This window comes from Pipistrellus kuhlii, unplaced genomic scaffold, assembly GCF_014108245.1.
Source record: "Pipistrellus kuhlii isolate mPipKuh1 unplaced genomic scaffold, mPipKuh1.p scaffold_m20_p_6, whole genome shotgun sequence".
Lineage (NCBI taxonomy): Eukaryota > Metazoa > Chordata > Mammalia > Chiroptera > Vespertilionidae > Pipistrellus > Pipistrellus kuhlii.
Window position 1 is genome coordinate 21,411,633 of NW_023425562.1, and position 16,306 is coordinate 21,427,938.

Consider the following 16,306-nt stretch of genomic DNA (forward strand, 5'->3'; position numbering starts at 1 on the left):
GATGTGGGACAACTCGGGATTTATTGTAGGGGCCAACATGAGGTTCAGCTGCTCCCGAGAGGAAATCTTCTGAGATCAAAGCAATGAACCAAAGAGGAAAAGAAGAATGTGGAAGAGCAACAGAACCAAAAGCTGTGTCTAGCACAAAATGCACATGAGACAGCCTCCTCATAAAACGGATCAGGACACAAGAGAAAGGATGAAATACAATAAAATACAGAGTCAAAGAGGAGGACATGGAATTAACGGGGATTAAAAGCAATTTAAAACTATTGCAAACGGTTACATGCTTATAAATTTGAAAGCTTAGGGAAAAGGAAGAAATGTATATAGAAAGTTATAAAATGACAAAAGATTGGCCCAGAAAGAAATAGAGAATTTAACTAGGTCAATCAGTATTATTAAAACTGAAATGGTAGTCAAGCCCTCCCACCCCCCAAAATCAGACCCAGACGCTCTCATAGTTGAGTTCTGCTAAATTTTTAAGAAACAGTTAATGGCTATCTCATAGAAGCAAGTAAAAAAAAAAAAAAATGATGCCACCCTCGCTTATTTTATGAGACAAGAGTCATCATGGTTGCAAAACCTGGATAAGACAACATACTAAAAGGAAATTATAAACCCATCCTGTGTTTCTACTTAGGAATACAGGATGGCAAAACATTAAACCAAATATTAACCAACCGAACAGTGCTCACATATTGACACTGTCTCACCATCAGGGTCTATCTCAGAAATGCATCAACGTCAGAAAATCCACCAGCATAATTCATTACATCATGACATCAAAGGAAAAACACCAACTGAAAAAGCACTTGCTAAGATAGTTACATATTTATGATTTTTTTAAAATCCTGAACAAACTAGGAACGTAAGAAAGTTCCCTAATTTCGTTGAGATTTAAGATTAAAAACTAAAACAAAAATAGAAAACCATTCAGCCCAGCCGGTGTGGCTCAGTTTGAGCATGGACCTATGAACCAGGAGGTCACCGTGCGATTCTCGGTCAGGGCACCAGTGGAAGAATGTGGGAGAGCAATAGAACCAAACGTTGCGGGCTTAAGCCCTGGGGTTCCCCAGGCCAGACCTCCTCCATGGTCATCTTGTCGGCCTGGGACATGAGCAGCCGCTTGATGCTGAGGACAAGGAGGGAGGCACCGGGTTAGGCTGCTCTGGAGAGAGGGCCAGCTCTGGCCAGTGTGGCTCACGGACAGAGAGCCAGCCTACGGACAGAAGGGCCCTGGTTCCACCCCGGCCGAGGGCACTTGCCGGGGTTGTGGGCTCGATTCCCGCGCGGGAGGCAGCCCATCAGTAATTCCCTCCTATCACGGATGTTTCTATCTCGCCCTCCCTTTCCTTTCCTCTCTGAAGCCAATAAAAATATGTTTTTAAAAAATAAAAATAAAATAAAATAAAAGTTGCATGCTTGATCCCTAGTGCAGGAGGCAGCCGATCAATGATTCTCTCTCATTGATGTTCTCTCTCCCATTCGCCCTTCCTCTCTGAAATCAATAAAAAATATATATTGAAAAAAAGAAAAGAAAAAAAGAATGTGAGAGGTGTGTCTGCACAGCTGCGGGCATTGCTGTCGGAAGAACATCAGGGTTCAGTTGTGGAGGAAGGAGGGGAGAAGGATATTGTATTGGGCACCCATCAGGCTCGGCCACAGATCCCGATTTCCAAAGGAGGACAGTGAGGCCCAGAGAGGAGAGGAAACTCACGCCGGCCATCAAGCACATGAGGGGCAGACTTAGGGTTTTCACCTGAATGAGTCTTGATCTTCCCACGTGTGGTACAGGTGTCCCCTCTCAACTGCACGTCCAGCCACGGGAGCACTGACCCTGCTCACTCCCAGCCCTGCTTGGGTTCGGGTCTGCTTTGGGTTTCTCTGTCCCCGCCTAGTGTCACCCCTGGGAGCTCCCTAGCGCCGGGCAGCTTATGCCCGGCCTCTCCAGCACCCATCACAGGGCGTGGCGAGCTGTGAGGTGCAAGGAGCAGGACAAACTGCGTGGCTGGAACCGACTTCATCCTTTCAATGTCATCCACTTTCTCATGGCTTTTATGCTGTGCCCTGACCTAGGCGCGTCTCACGAGTTTCACTTTTCAGATGCATTTTCTAATTTTTAAAAAATATATTTTATTGATTTATTTTTTTTTTACAGAGAGGAAGACAGAGGGATAGTTGGAAACACTGATGAGAGGGAAACATTAATCAACTGCTTCTCGCACTCCCCCTCCCCCACTGGGGATGTGCCTGCAACCAAGGTACATGCCCTTGACCGGAATCGAACCCAGGACCTTTCAGTCCGCAGGCCAACGCTCTGTCCACTGAGCCAAACCGGTTTCGGCCAGCATTTCCTAGCTCTGAACGCGCTCTGCCTGGCTCAGGTCTGATAGAACATGTAGGCCACCTCCACACAGAACAAGGCAGAGAAGCTCAACTATGTGCCTCAGATCCCGAGATGCCTGTGGCAAAGAATATGCCACATGTCCCTCGCTCGGGTTCCTCTTCCAAGTGCCACAGAGAGACGACATTTTCTAGCCCTCTTTGCCGTTAAGTTGAGGACATGTGACTGCTTCTGCCCAATAAAATATAAGCCTAAGGGATGAACTCCCTTCTGGTCTGAGGTGGCCAAAGGCCCGTGTGTTTTCTCCACCCTTCCTCTCAAGGTGACCTTGAAGACCCTGGTGGAGACCAGTGATTCACAAACTGTAATATGCATACCAGTCTCTTGGGGGTCTTATTAAAATGAAGGTTCTGAATCTTTTCAAACAAGCAACCAGGCGGTGCATGCTTTGGAGCAGACATCTGAGTAGGGAAGACTGCAGGGGGCGGGGGGCGGGTGGGAAGAGGGGACGCGGGTCCAAGACAGAGAGGACCTGCCCAACTTCATTGCACCATTCGTGAACAGAAGGAAACCTCCGTTGGGTTAAACCAGTGGTCAGCAAACTCATTAGTCAATAGAGCCAAATATCAACAGATTGAAATTTCTTTTGAGAGCGGAAAACCAACTTCTGCACATGGGCCACAAAGTTTCAATTGTACATGCGCGTCCACACATGGTATTTTGTGGAAGAGCCACACTCAAGGGGCCAAAGAGCCGCATATGGCTCCTGAGCCACAGTTTGCCGACCACTGGGTTAAACCCCTGAGACTTGGGGGTTTATCTGTGACCTAAGCATAGCCTAATGTACTTCAGTGACTACGTTAGTCTAGGAAATTGTTATTTAGTCATTCAACCAATATTTATTGAGTTCCTACCATGCACTCATTCTGTGCCCTGGACATCTTACTCTTAAGAAAGCACTAACTCTCAGGATCATGCAAGTGCAAGGTCGGCATCTGAAAGTGAGAGCGCCTGGCACTTAGCTCCCTGGGTGCCCCTGTGTCCCTCCCAGGCCCAGTGCTGTAAGTCAGTGGTGGAGCCAGGGTTTGAAGCCGGAACCTTTGACTTGAGTCTGAGTTTGTTTCCACCAATGCAAAGGGCAGCTGTGCTCATTCCAGGGTCTTACTGGGGGACAGTAGCAGCAGCCAAAAGATTGATGGGTTCCCGGGACTGTCACATCCCTCTGGTGCCAAACTTGTCAGCTGGGGGGCCTGCACCACAGGCAAGCAGTCAGCAAAGAGACAGTTCTGGCTGTGGTCCTGCGGCATTTCACACCGATAGCCACGGGCTTCCTGAATGGCCACGTGAATCAAATCTTGACCTCATGGTTCGTAGGTCGACGCTCAACCACTGAGCCTTGCTGGCCAGGTGTCTGACCCCATCTTTCCTTGGCTCTCTGAAAAGTCACCTTCTTCAGAAAGCTGTCCTTCACCCTCACTTCGTCCTCAGTGTGCACAGAAGTTCCACCTGTTTTCTCACCGTCATCTCCTGCGCTGGGCTTTGACCCAAAGTCTGTATTGTGTATCCAGTCCCTGTAGAGGGGCCCTCAGAGATGGCTGAGCTACATGAAACAGATTCGGTTCTTCCAGATCAGCTGGTAGTGCCCAGCAAGCGCAGGCACGCAATAGGTCCAGCCTGTGTGGGCTCATCCACCGTGGCCGCCTGCCAGAGCCTGGGAAGCAGGCCCTGGGGTGGCCCCTTGTTGCCAAAAGCAAACAGGCCGCCAGGGAAGTTTTGCTCTGGGTCACACCCGCCTCTGGGTGGCTGGCTGCCAATCCTCCTGCCAGAAACCGCAGGCCCTCCGCAGCCGCCCAGAGCAGGCCACAGGGCTTTGGAGGATTTGGGTCAGCTCTGCTAAGGGGGTGTCTGCCCAGCGCTTCCTGGATCCACAGCCCCCCGGGGTTGGGCAGGGGGTCTGGACAGGACGGCAGCAGCTACAGCCAAGGCTTGGGAAGGCCCTTGTGGGCTGGGAGGAGCTACAGAGGCCCCTGCCAGCCTGTCACAGGCTCTCAGTGCTGACATTGGCTCTGGCTTTCACACACACACACACACACACACACGCACACACACACACACACTGGCAGGCACCCCCTTGGTGGCCTCCTTCAGGTAAATCGGCTCATCAGTGGGAGGCTGAGGATGGGGAGAGAACAAGGAATGCAAAGACTCATGTGCATGTAAATGTGCGTGTGCGTGTGTGTGTGTGTGTGTGTGTGCGCACGCGCGCGCGCGTGCATGTGTTTGTGTGTGTGTCTGGGAGTGACCTCACAGCCTCCGGAACATAAAGACTTGCAGGTCCTGCCTCCCAGGCTCAAAGCGGGCTCCGTGGGGGACACAGTGACATGAGAGGCCCACCACAGACCCGCCTCCTGCCCTTCTCCTTCCTCTGCCTCCTCTCAAAGGTAAGGGGGCCCGGCCCCGAATGCTGCTGGCTTCCACGCTGCTGGGGGAGGTGTGGCATCGCTGCCAAGGAGCCCTGCGGGGCCAGTGCTGGGCGCAGCCAGGTTTCCCTCCTGGGTGCCCAGACAGCTCCTCTGGCCAGCCCTGTGTGCCCACAGGCAAGTCCCTTCTCTCGGAGCCTCAGCTGCTCCCTCGCTGGAATGGGCACAGTGTCCACGAGGTCTTTGTGAGGATCCTTTCTGAGAATTCACCTGAAGTCCCTGCGCAGGGCCTGGAGCACGGCAGGGTTCAGAAGGACGTCTCTGATTCTCACCACTCCCAGCTGCCCTTCCACAGCGCAGTGGAGTCCTCCCCGCAAAGGAGGCTCGGGAGATGGCCCGCTTTGCCTGACAACGAGCCAGGATTTTAATGGAGGCTGGTGTCTGCCTCCTTGGGAAGGTCATTCTGCAAGGGCCCTCAGGCAGTGAGTGACCCCTGACCCTGGGTAGAGGGGACAAGGAGATACCTCCATAAAATAATGCCTTCCCTTCTGGGACGCTCTCCAAAGAGCTTGTGGAACGTCTACTTGCCCAACAACCCTATCAGGAGCTATTAGCCTGTTTTCAGTCAAGCAAGGCTCAGAGAGGGTAAGCAAGTTACCCAAAGCCACACAGTAAAGCAACAACAGCGCCATAGAGTAGGCGGAGCCCAGGTAGGCCTGGGTGTGTGGGGATGGGGCTGGGGACTTCAGTTTCTACCTGTCCACCTCCATCCTGGACCCCAGTTCCCGGGCCCTGTCATCCCTTCAGCAAATGCTGTGCCCAGTCCCATGGGGATGGGCCCCACCCCAAGCCACGATCTCACTGTATTTTCATGCTTCTTTGAGGAGCTTGGCAGGAGTTTCTCCCTCCCGCTCCCACGCTGAGGTGCGGGGAAGGCTGAGAGCCCTGCTGGCTCTCCATCCTGCGGCTGGTTCTGCCGAAGGGGTGGGTGGCTGGGTGGTCGGAGCAGGGACTTGGGGGTTGGGGACCAGGATGAAAGGAAAGACCAACATTAAGCCGCCCCCGACTTGCTGTGCACCCCTTCATTCTCCCCAGGTCCCAGGGGGCCAGGCAGCATCTGACACAGAACATAGGGGCTTTGTCATCACGGACGTGAAAAGCCACCACAATCCTCAGAGAGAGTGCCTGTCCTCCAGGCAGGTGGCTCCTGGGCAGAGGTCTGGGGCAGAGACCTAGAAACAAGCAGAGCCACGCTGGCCGGGAGCTGGCCGGGACCTCACTCAGTCCCTGTCACTCCTCCAGGGTGGGTGGCTCCACCCCATTTTCCTGAGGAGGGAACGGCCCCCTCCCCACAGAGCAGTTACGTGAAGTGCTCAGTCACACAGCAAGCCAGTGCCTAAGCTAACACTCAGACTTCCACTCCTGCCCAGAAGATTCCACGTCCAGGGCTCTTCCCACAGAGCCGTGCCCCCTGGAGAGCACAGCAAGGGGCTGGGGAAACCCAGGGAGCAATGGGGCAACTTGAACAGAGGGGTGAAGTGGTTAGGATGGGTGCAAAGATAGAGGAAGACCAGAGAGGGCCATGCGGAAGCACCCTCCCTGCCTTGTCATTATTCCCCTTGAAGAAATGGGTAAACTGAGGCAGGGGCTAACCTGGCATCAGAGCCCCAGAGAACAAGGGGGGAGCGTGGCCGTTAAGAGCCTGGGCCTTGGATTCCCAGGGACCTGGGTTCCAATCCTGGCTCTGCCTCTTACAGGCGATGTCTCTACTTTGCCTTGGGCTTTAGCTTCCCCGTCTTGGAAAAGGGCTGCCTCTCACGGGAGGGTTAGATTAGTGCGTGAAAGGGCTTCGCCCAGGGTAAGTACTTGCCATAATCACTGACAACATCAGTAGCCTCTCCTGGGTATCGCGACCTATAGTCCAGCCCCTGCCAAGCTTACGGGGTAGAAAGAGCCCCAAATGGGAAGCCAGGTGCAAAGCAGGACTGCTTCCAGGTGGGAGGGACCCGAGAGCCGGTGCTGGGCAGGGTTCCCCACTTTCCTCAGGCAGCTGCAGGCACACAGCTGCACGCCTGCACCCGTTAACAGAGCCCTCGTTAACAGAGCCAGAAGCTGGGGGGGCCTGTGTGGGGCACCCCCTCATGGCCAGGGTGGGAACTGCAAGCCACTGAAAGCATGTGTCTCAGCTAGGGATGGGACAAGTGGGCACCAGAGTAAATGGGTCATGGCCTGCTTTGGGGCCACATAGAAGCTATGAGGCACATGTGTCAAACACAAGGCCCGCGGGCCAAATCCGTCCCGCCAGGCCTTGCAATGTGGCCCGCACCGCGCTGTCATCACTGCACTCTGCTACGTTTCCATCACAATGACAGTTTATGACTGTTCAGTAAACCATTCGGCCCGCGATTTAGGCTGGATTTTAGATTTTGGCCCCTTCTCTGATTGAGTTCGACACCCCTACTATGAGGGCATTGATTTCATCTTCCTGAACGGCAAGTCTTCTATCCACTCCATAAACCTCCAGGGCCCGAGGATCCTACTAAAGATCAGTCCTCCAGAGATGGGAATATCTTGCATTACGCCTACCTCCTGCTCCCCACCTTCAACTGGACACACAGGGAGCCCGCAGCACGTGGTTTGGGTGTTTCCCTGTCCTGAGTGGGGAGGGAGGGGCAGTTAGGACATTTGAGTTGATACCTTGACCCTGCCCCAGGGTCCCTGGCTCAGACTTCCCCCTATTCCAGTATTACAGGACAGATCCACCCCCTCCCTGGGTCCTGGGCCTCAGTGCGGAAGCAAAAGCCCAGCTCTGCAGCTAACACACTGTGACTTCTGACAAGGCCCTTCCCTTCTCTGATGCTCAGGTGCCCCATCTGGGCATGGCAGGGGGGAGGGGAGAGACAGGAGCAGGGGTGCCAAGGACTTGCTGGGCATCAGAAGCCCCTGTTAAAACTCAGACCTAGGGCCCTGCTTCCAGAAGCTCTGGCTTGGTAAGTGCCAGAGGAGGCCTCGGGGTCAGTGATTTACCAAGTTTCCTAGTTGATTTGATGCTTGTCCGGGAGCATAATTGGAATTGTTCTAAAGATAAAAAAAAAAAAAAAAAAAAAAAAAAAAAAAAAACTTCCATGAGACTATTGGAGTCATTCAACTCTCGAGATAAGTACCTAAGGTCCACCTGCTGGAAGTTATAGGACCCGTGGTTGCAATCCCTCATCTTGCTGCTTCTGCCTTTCTGTATTCATAGCGGGCGGAGTCTGCGCCCTTTATTGTAATTCCAATGAGGAGCATCAGCTACATGCATGGAGCCTCTGCTGCACTCCAGACCTGAGCTAAGGGTTTAACATGTATCATTCCATGTACTCCTCAGAGCAGCCTCTGGGTTAGATACTGCTGTTCCACTCCCTACTTTTTTTTTTTTTATATTAATATATATTTTATTGAAGGAAGGGAGAGGGATAAAGAGTTAGAAACATTGATGAGAGAAACATCGATCAGCTGCCTTCCACACACTCCCTACTGGGGATGTGCCTGCAACCAAGGTACATGCCCTTGACCGGAATCAAACCTGGGACCTGTCAGTCCCCAGGACGATGCTCTATCCACTGAGCCAAACCAGTTTTGGCTGTTCCCCCCTTTTTTACAGATGAGGACACTAAGGCTCAGAGAGCTTAAGTAACTTGCTTAAGTTCGTTCAACTAATAAGGGGCAGAGCTGGGACTAGAACTCTAGTCCAGAGTCCATGCTCATGACCGCAATGAGTACCATGGGAGGGCCAGGGTTCAAGAGCAGGTCTGTGTGATTCTGGGGCCAACGTGTGGACCCCACAGGGCCCCGCCTGGCAGAGAGGTAGTCAATTGCGAGGGCCTCACTGCCCACCTTGGACGACCACGGCTGAGTGGGGTTTCTGTCTCTGCAGGTGTGTGCCCAGCTGTGCCCAACACCGTGTGCCTGCCCCTGGCCGCCACCCCGATGCCCACTGGGGGTGCCCCTGGTGCTGGACGGCTGCAACTGCTGCCGGGTGTGTGCACGGAGGCTCGGGGAGCCCTGCGACCACCTCCACGTCTGTGACTCCAGCCAGGGCCTGGCGTGCCAGCTCGGGGCGGGCCCCGGAGGCCACGGGGCCGTGTGCCTCTGTAAGCAGGTTTGCGGAACCGATGGAGGGTGTGGTTGGAGGGGAGGAGGGGGGTCAAGGCCATGTGTCCTCGGTCAAGGGAAGGCTTTCTCTCTCTACCTTTTACCTTCACTTCAGACCCATCATGCTCTTGCATTTACTATGACCATGCAAACACCTGAACAGCCTTCCTCCACTCCTACCTGCCTAAACCATAGCCGTGACCTCCTCTGAGAAGCGCTCCAATATTCTTCTAACCAGAAGGCATCATCCCCTCCTCAGGATCCTCAAATACTTTTGGGAAAATAAAAGTGCAACAACCCCTTATTTAGGGCATAATATATGTCAGGCACTTTGCTAAGCACGTACTACATAAATTACAATAATCCTGTGAGGTAAGTACTGTCAGACCCGTTTTATAGATGAGGTAACTGAGGTTCGTCGATAGTAACGGACATGCTTAATTTCGCACAGCTTGGGATCTGTTCCAACAGCCTCGAAAGCAACGTCTGTCTCTCTTCCTCCGGGATCCGGAGCCCAGAGTTTGCATTTGGCAGTGGCCCTGATCTTCTACCTTCCACACTCTTCCGGGCCCCTGATGCTTTAGATGGGGTTCGCAGCTCCTTGCTACAGACATTTGGGACCAGATTATTCTTGCTGTGGGGCTGTCCTGTGCTTGGTAGGACATTCGGCAGTGTCCCAGGTCTCTGCCACTAGATGCCAGTGGCACCCTCACCCCCAAGTTATGACAACCTGTCTTCAGACATTGCTGAATGTCCCCCAGGAGAAAATCATTTCCAGCTGAGAACTCGCTGCTTTAGAGAAATAGAAAGAAACAAGGAACTGTTCGTTCGTTCCTTCCTTCCTTCCTTCCTTCCTTCCTTCCTTCCTTCCTTTCTTCCTTCCTTCTTTCCTTCCTTTCTTCCTTTTTTCCCTCATTCTCCCCCCAGCCCCCTTGCTCTAATAAGCCTTGTAGAAAATGGATCTCTTTCACCTATGTGCATGTCACATTTCCATAAAAATAAGAACAAGAGAGAGAGAGGCGCCCATGAGTCCATCTATAGGAAAAACCCTGCTAACAAGCAAAACAACACTTGGAGACAGAAAGTTATCCTTAGTAAATCCTTGTTACTTTATTGGATCAGAGGAGTATAACAATAAGAAAGGGGTGATTTGTAGATAAACTCATAGATGATTGCTAATCTAAAAAGTGCCTAAAGAAAGGAGACAAGCAGCCTAGCCCATAAGGCTGATGTTTAGTTAGCATGGCGCTTGTCGGAGTTTATGTATTGCATAGCACGTAGTGTGTGCCAGCCACTAGGGGGTTCACAAACATCACCTCATTTGATCTTCTGGCAGCCATACGATGTAGGTGCAGATGCTATCCTTATTGTATAAATGGAAAAAGGAGGCACAGAGGGGTGAAGCAACTTGCCCAGAGTAACATAGCTCCTAAGAGGCTGAGCTGGGATTTGAACCCAGGATGCTGGCTCCACAACTTTGTTTCCATTGCTCTACTGCTTGACGCTCAACATATGCTTGGTACCTAGTGGCTGCTATTGCCAATAACTTCATTCAGGGGCCTTTTCTTTCTCTTTTCCATCTTGGTTCAGACTCAAACATCTGGAGGCCAAGGATTTACTTGGTCCTTGTTCCTTCCTGCAACTCCCAGACCCAATCTGACAACATGGTGGATGCTCATGTTTAATATGAACTGAATTTGGAAGCTGGGAGCTGGTGAACCCCACAGGGTGGGCCAGAGCCAGCTAAGATGTCACAGGGGCAGAACTAGTTCTTGGGGGACACCAAGCCCCTGGCTTCCCATACCCCCAAGTGCAGCTTCTGCAGCTCAGTGGGGGTACCTAGTGCTGTTGGGACCATGCCTGAGTGCACCAGGCTGGGGAGTGGCTGCCCAGGCGTCAGTCCCCCAACCCTCCCACAGCCCGCTCTGAGCTGACGACCCAGGAGAGGGGCCAGGAAACCTTGCTAAAATTATCGCCCCTCCAGCTGACTTTCCTAAACAGTCCCTCTGTTTACAGCTTATCTCAGCAACCAAGAGGCCAGGGGCTGTGGCACCAGGGCCGGGAGGCCAGGCTCGGCCAGGCTGGGGAGAGGGATTAAGGTATACCCCTGGCTCCTGCTGCAGTTTTTAGGAAACCAGTGGCCACAGGGTCCAGGCCAAAAGGTTGGGATTGAAGCGAAAGGGCTGTGGCCTGGAAGGAGGAAGGAGGGAGCACTGACACAAGTCCTGCTCCCCCCGAGGAAGAAACGTATTTATTGAGCAGCTGCTATGTCCTGAGCTTGGGGCAAAAGGCTTTGAGGTGGCTGGCTCATTCAATCCTCCCGTGGCCCGGTGCCACGGCTCAGAGAGGTGCAATACTTGCCTTCAGCTTGCAAGTGGGGATCTGGGGTTTGAACCCAAGCCTATATGGTTCCCAACTTCCTGCACGTGTACGGACTGTTTGAGGTTTTTCTCTGAAGACCTAGGAAAACCTGCTTCCCTTCCCAGCCCCCACTGAACTGCCACCATGTCTCGAGGAAGTTTCCCGATGGTTCCTTCCTTTGCCCTCCCCCCGCGGCTTGCGCACCTCTCCAGGGCAGTTGATTGTATATCTTGGAGATGATGACCTTCACATCTGTCTCCCCTACTGGCCCCCGAGTCTCCCCAGGCAAGGACTGAGTCTCAGTCCTGTCTAGGAGCACAGCGGTTGGCACACAGACAGGGCGCAATATACGTCTCAGGAATTATAAGGAGTCAGAACTACGTTATCAGTGTCTCTTACATGCTGGGCCCGGTGCCAGGCATCCATTCAAAGGAGGCGGAGTGTCCCATTCATGCTGGGAGCCGGCACGGGGAATGCCAGGATGGACACTCTCAGGCCCAGCCTTCAGGAGGCCGTGTCCAGCAGAGGAGGTGGTATGGATGCCCATGACTTGAGGGCTTCATTCGAAGAGTGTTTCCTGAGCACCTGCTATATGCCTGGCCCTCTGCTACATGCCATGCACCAATTATCTCATGTAACTGAAGGGGGAGGTTGCTGTTCTCATCATCGCTCCTGTTCAGGTGGCTCAGAGAAGTGCAGTGGCTCGCCTGAAGTCACACAGCCAGCCCTGACCTGACAGTGATGACTGCGCAGGCAGACGGACAATGGACGCTTGCTGCCTGAACTCTCAGCGTGCACATCCCGGTTACCCATTAGTGATCTATCACAATTAAGCTGATAACTACAACAGAGCAGACGTCTCCCTTCGGGTGTAGTCATTACATACATCAAGCTGTTTAGTCTATACCACGACCCTGTGAGATACAGGGTGGGCACAAGTAGGTTTACAGTTGTATGTGAAACAGAGTTTATTCTTGTGTCATTATTTTTTTAATTTATTTATTTATTTATTTATTTATTTATTTATTTATTTATTTTTACAGAGAGGAAGGGAGAGGGATAGAGAGTTAGAAACATCTATGAGAGAGAAACATCCATCAGCTGCCTCCTGCACACCCTCCACTGGGGATGTGCCTGCAACCAAGGTGCATGCCCTTGACCGGAATCGAACCTGGGACCTTTCAGTCCACAGGCCGACGCTCTATCTACTGAGCCAAACCAGTTTTGGCTTGTGTCATTATTTATTAATTATTGTTTTTGCTTACATTACAACTGTAAACCTACTTTTTCCCACCCCTGCAAGTAACCCATTTTGCAGGAGAGGAAACTGAGGCAAGAAGAAGGGAAATCACTTGGCCAAGGTCCACAGCTAATAAAGGGGCTCAGACCAGGCAGATCCTCTCGCCAACCCCGTAGGAGGTCACGCTGACTTCCTGCAGGTGCCAGGGCAGCCGGCCATGGGAGGGGTGCATGTGGCAGGGCTGCAGCCCCCTGGCAGTGCTCGGATGCCCCGAGGGCACAGCCCCCCAGTGGGACAGAGCCAGTGGAGGAAGTGGCCGGCCCAGCCTTGTCCGGGGCAGGTGCGGGTCACCGACGGGGCCCTCTCTCTCCTCCGCAGGGGGAGAGGACGACGGGGGCTGCGAGGTGAACGGCCGCTGGTTCCGGGACGGGGAGACCTTCCAGCCGCACTGCAGGGTCCACTGCCGCTGCGAGGACGGCGGCTTCACCTGCGTGCCCCTGTGCAGTGAGGACGTCCGGCTGCCCAGCTGGGACTGCCCGCACCCCCGGCGGGTGGAGGTGCCGGGCCAGTGCTGCCCGGAGTGGGTGTGCGACCAGGCCGGGGCGCTGGGGGACCAGCCCCTCCTGGCCCAAGGTAAGTGCGGGGCTGCCCGGAGGGCGGGCCTCTGAGGGGCAGATGCCTGCAATCAGAGGGAAGGTTTTAGAGGCAGAGGCGGGGCGGGGGCAGGGGCGCTGGCTGAGGAGACATAGGAAAGCAGAGTGGAGAGGCACAGAGACCTCTTTAAAACTGACTAAACAAGAAACAGTGAGTGTGTCATTTTAAATCATAAATAAATAAGTCCAAATTGTGGCAGTGTGGAGAAGGAAAAGGAGGGTTGGAATACTTGAACCAAATTCTCACATTTCATAGCAAAGTATACTATTATAATATATACTACAGGCCCGGTGCATGAAATTTGTGCACGGGGTATGTGTGTGTGTGTGTCCCTCAGCCCAGCCTGCACCCTCTCCAATCTGAGACATCCCTCTTACAGTCCAGGACTGCTGGCTCCCAACTGCTTACCTGCCTGCCTGCCTGATTGCCCCTAACTGCTTCTGCTTGCCAGCTGATCACCCCCTAACCACTCCCCTGCCAACCTGATTGATGCCTAACTGCTTCCCTGCCAACCTGATTGCCCCCAACTGCCCTCCCCTGCTGGCCTATTCTCCTCTAACTATCCTTTCCTGCTGGCCTGGTCCCTCTCCCACCCCCCCAACCCCCACCCCCAATTGCCTTCCCTTGCCAGCCCGGTCACCCATAACTGCCTTCCCCTGTAGGCCTGATCACCCACAACTGCCCTCCCTTGCCGGCCATCTGTGTCCACATGGAGGCAGCCATCTTGTGTGTGGGTGTGATGGTCAATTTGCATATTACCTCTTTATTACATAGGATTTTTTTTATACCTAATTGATACATGTTAATAATATATTTATATAACAGACAAATATCCTATAACATATAACACTAATATAATACTGGTGGGCTTGTCAACAGAAACAATCCAAGCTAAACATAGCAGCATGGTTGCGCTGGACATGGGCCTAGGGGTGGGCAGGGCGGAGAAAAGAAGTTACCTTCTGCTATAAATTCTTTAGTTTTAGAGGCTTTGTTGTTGATATGTGTGGATTTGTAAAAATTAGTATGATGTGAATGTGATATTAAAAAAAAAAAAGGAAACTGAAAAGACAGCACTGACCCCCAGGCGATGCAGCCGCCGGGGAGCAGGGGGCGTGGGGGCTGAGCATGAAGCCGGCCCAGGTTCTAAGGCAGCGAGGCCACTGCTGAGCTGCGTGACTCTGAGGAAGCTGCTGAACCTCTCTGTGCCTCGGGTCCCCAGCTGTGAAGTAAGCGTCCACCTCACAGAGCTGCTGCGAGGACCGAGGAGTTCACACCGGTGAAAGCAGTCAGTTCAGGGCCTCGCACCCGGCACTCCCCTGGGGGCAGCTGTCATCCCGGCGGAACGTGACACAGCCGTTCAAATCCACAGAACTCCCGTATAAAAGCAGGATGGGACGCCATGTGTGCGATCTCTCTCCATTATGTGCAAGCATATGTGTCTGTCTGTGAGTATAGGTACATGCACACGACATACATGCTGCACACATGTGCACATACCAAACGGTTTCTCCACCGTGGCACCATGGCCGAGTGGCTCCCCGGTGAGGGGCTTCCATGCGCCTGGCAGGAAGTTTAGCAACATCCCTGTCTGCCCCTGGACCCCAAAGCAACCTCCCTCAATGGTGGCAACCACACACATCCCCAGACATGGCCAGGTGACCCCTGGAGGACACTGTTGCCCCTGGATATGGACCACTTGTAGACAGGGCCAGAAGGAAGGACACCGGAATATCAGCAGAGAAGAATCAAACGGGAGGAGGGAGACCCACACCCGGTGACCCCGCCATGGTGTTCCGGGCACGGCCTTGGGGTCACTACATCCCTGTTGCCTCACACAGGCTGTCACCGCCGTGTAAAATGGGGAGCCCACTGGTTCCTGGGGGAGGGCCATGGTCAGCACCACCAGTAACCTGATAACCACCCTGTATGAGGTGTTTACAGGTGCCAGGCACTATGCAAAGTGCTTCGCCTCCTCCGTTATTTTATTCAGACCTAACAGAGGTGAGAGAATTCACACAGGTTCAAGTACCAGCACTCCGCTGAGTACTTCACCTGCTCCATTCGATACTGCGATTAGGAAGTTGACACAGGAAGGAACTGAGCTCCAGAGAGGTGAAGCAACATGGCCCGGATTGCACCACAGCCCAGAGCGTCGATTTGGCTGCCAAGTCCTGACCCAGAGCTGACCCTTCCTTCTCCCCCCAGGACTCCAGGCTCCCGGCCTTGTGGCTCCCCCGCCGCCGCCACCACCACCGGGGTTCCCCTGCCCAGAATGGAGCACGGCCTGGAGCCCCTGCTCCACCACCTGCGGGCTCGGCGTGACCACCCGGGTGTCCAACCTGAACCGCTTCTGCAGGCTGGAGACGCAGCGCCGCCTGTGTCTGTCTGGGCCCTGCCCGCCCGCCAGGGGCCACAGCCCCCTCCTCGGGGCCTTTTAGCGCCGGGCCCAACGGGCAGTCTCAGCTACAGGCAACCACCCACCGCGGGTGCTCCATCCAGGCCCTGGAGGACATAGATGGGGGATGCATGCCTTAGTCCTGTTCCCTCTAACTCCCAGTCAGGGGCAGGGGGCGAGGGGTGGGGGCGGCTGACCAGTTTCTAGGGTCTTCTGGTCCATTCCCAGCCTGCATACAGCCTTTACCCAAGATGCACGTGGGCTAGCTTGTCAGGAGATGGGGCAGCCGTCTCTGCTTAACCATGGGCTCAGGCAGGTACTGGGCTGCGCTGGCCATTTTCCCGGGGTGTGGTGGCGAGGGGCACAGGTCTCCTGCGTCTCCCGCATCCTCTCCTGTGGGCATGCAAACACCTCCTGACCCTGTGCCAGTGCAGGACGCTGGGTGCCTGGCGCTGTCAGAAAGCCTTCCGCATCCCGGGCAGAATTCAGGGGCCGAACGCTTTGTGAAAATCGCACCATGAAATCATTTCTTAAACAAGCCAGAGAACAGGCCCACAAGCGCTCCCTGACTCAGCTTGCATCGGAGAGCATCCCCCCGCGCTGAGCCCCCGCACACGGCACCGAGCTAGGCACTTCGCACAGACCCGCGCTTTGCAATGTTTTGGACTCGAGCAGAGCAGGGGAGCGTGTCCTCCGGGGACTGGGGAACACGATCTGAAATAAACCGACCCACGTGTGAAGCTCTGTCCGAA

At 53.8% G+C, this 16,306-nt stretch overlaps 1 protein-coding gene across 2 annotated transcripts; it reads left to right on the forward strand.

Moving 5' to 3' along the window:
• Positions 1 to 4,188: 4,188 nt before the first annotated feature.
• Positions 4,189 to 16,306, forward strand: CCN5 (cellular communication network factor 5). 2 transcript variants are annotated; one of them, XM_036419373.2, is made up of 5 exons: positions 4,189 to 4,495; positions 4,696 to 4,788; positions 8,684 to 8,900; positions 12,881 to 13,135; positions 15,365 to 16,306. In XM_036419373.2, the coding sequence occupies exons 2-5, from the start codon at positions 4,729 to 4,731 to the stop codon at positions 15,595 to 15,597; spliced, it is 765 nt and encodes a 254-aa protein (XP_036275266.1). In that variant the 5' UTR covers positions 4,189 to 4,495; positions 4,696 to 4,728; the 3' UTR covers positions 15,598 to 16,306. The 2 variants fall into 2 exon arrangements, with proteins under 2 accessions (XP_036275266.1, XP_036275267.1); XM_036419374.2 differs by having other exon boundaries at positions 4,190 to 4,495; positions 4,674 to 4,788.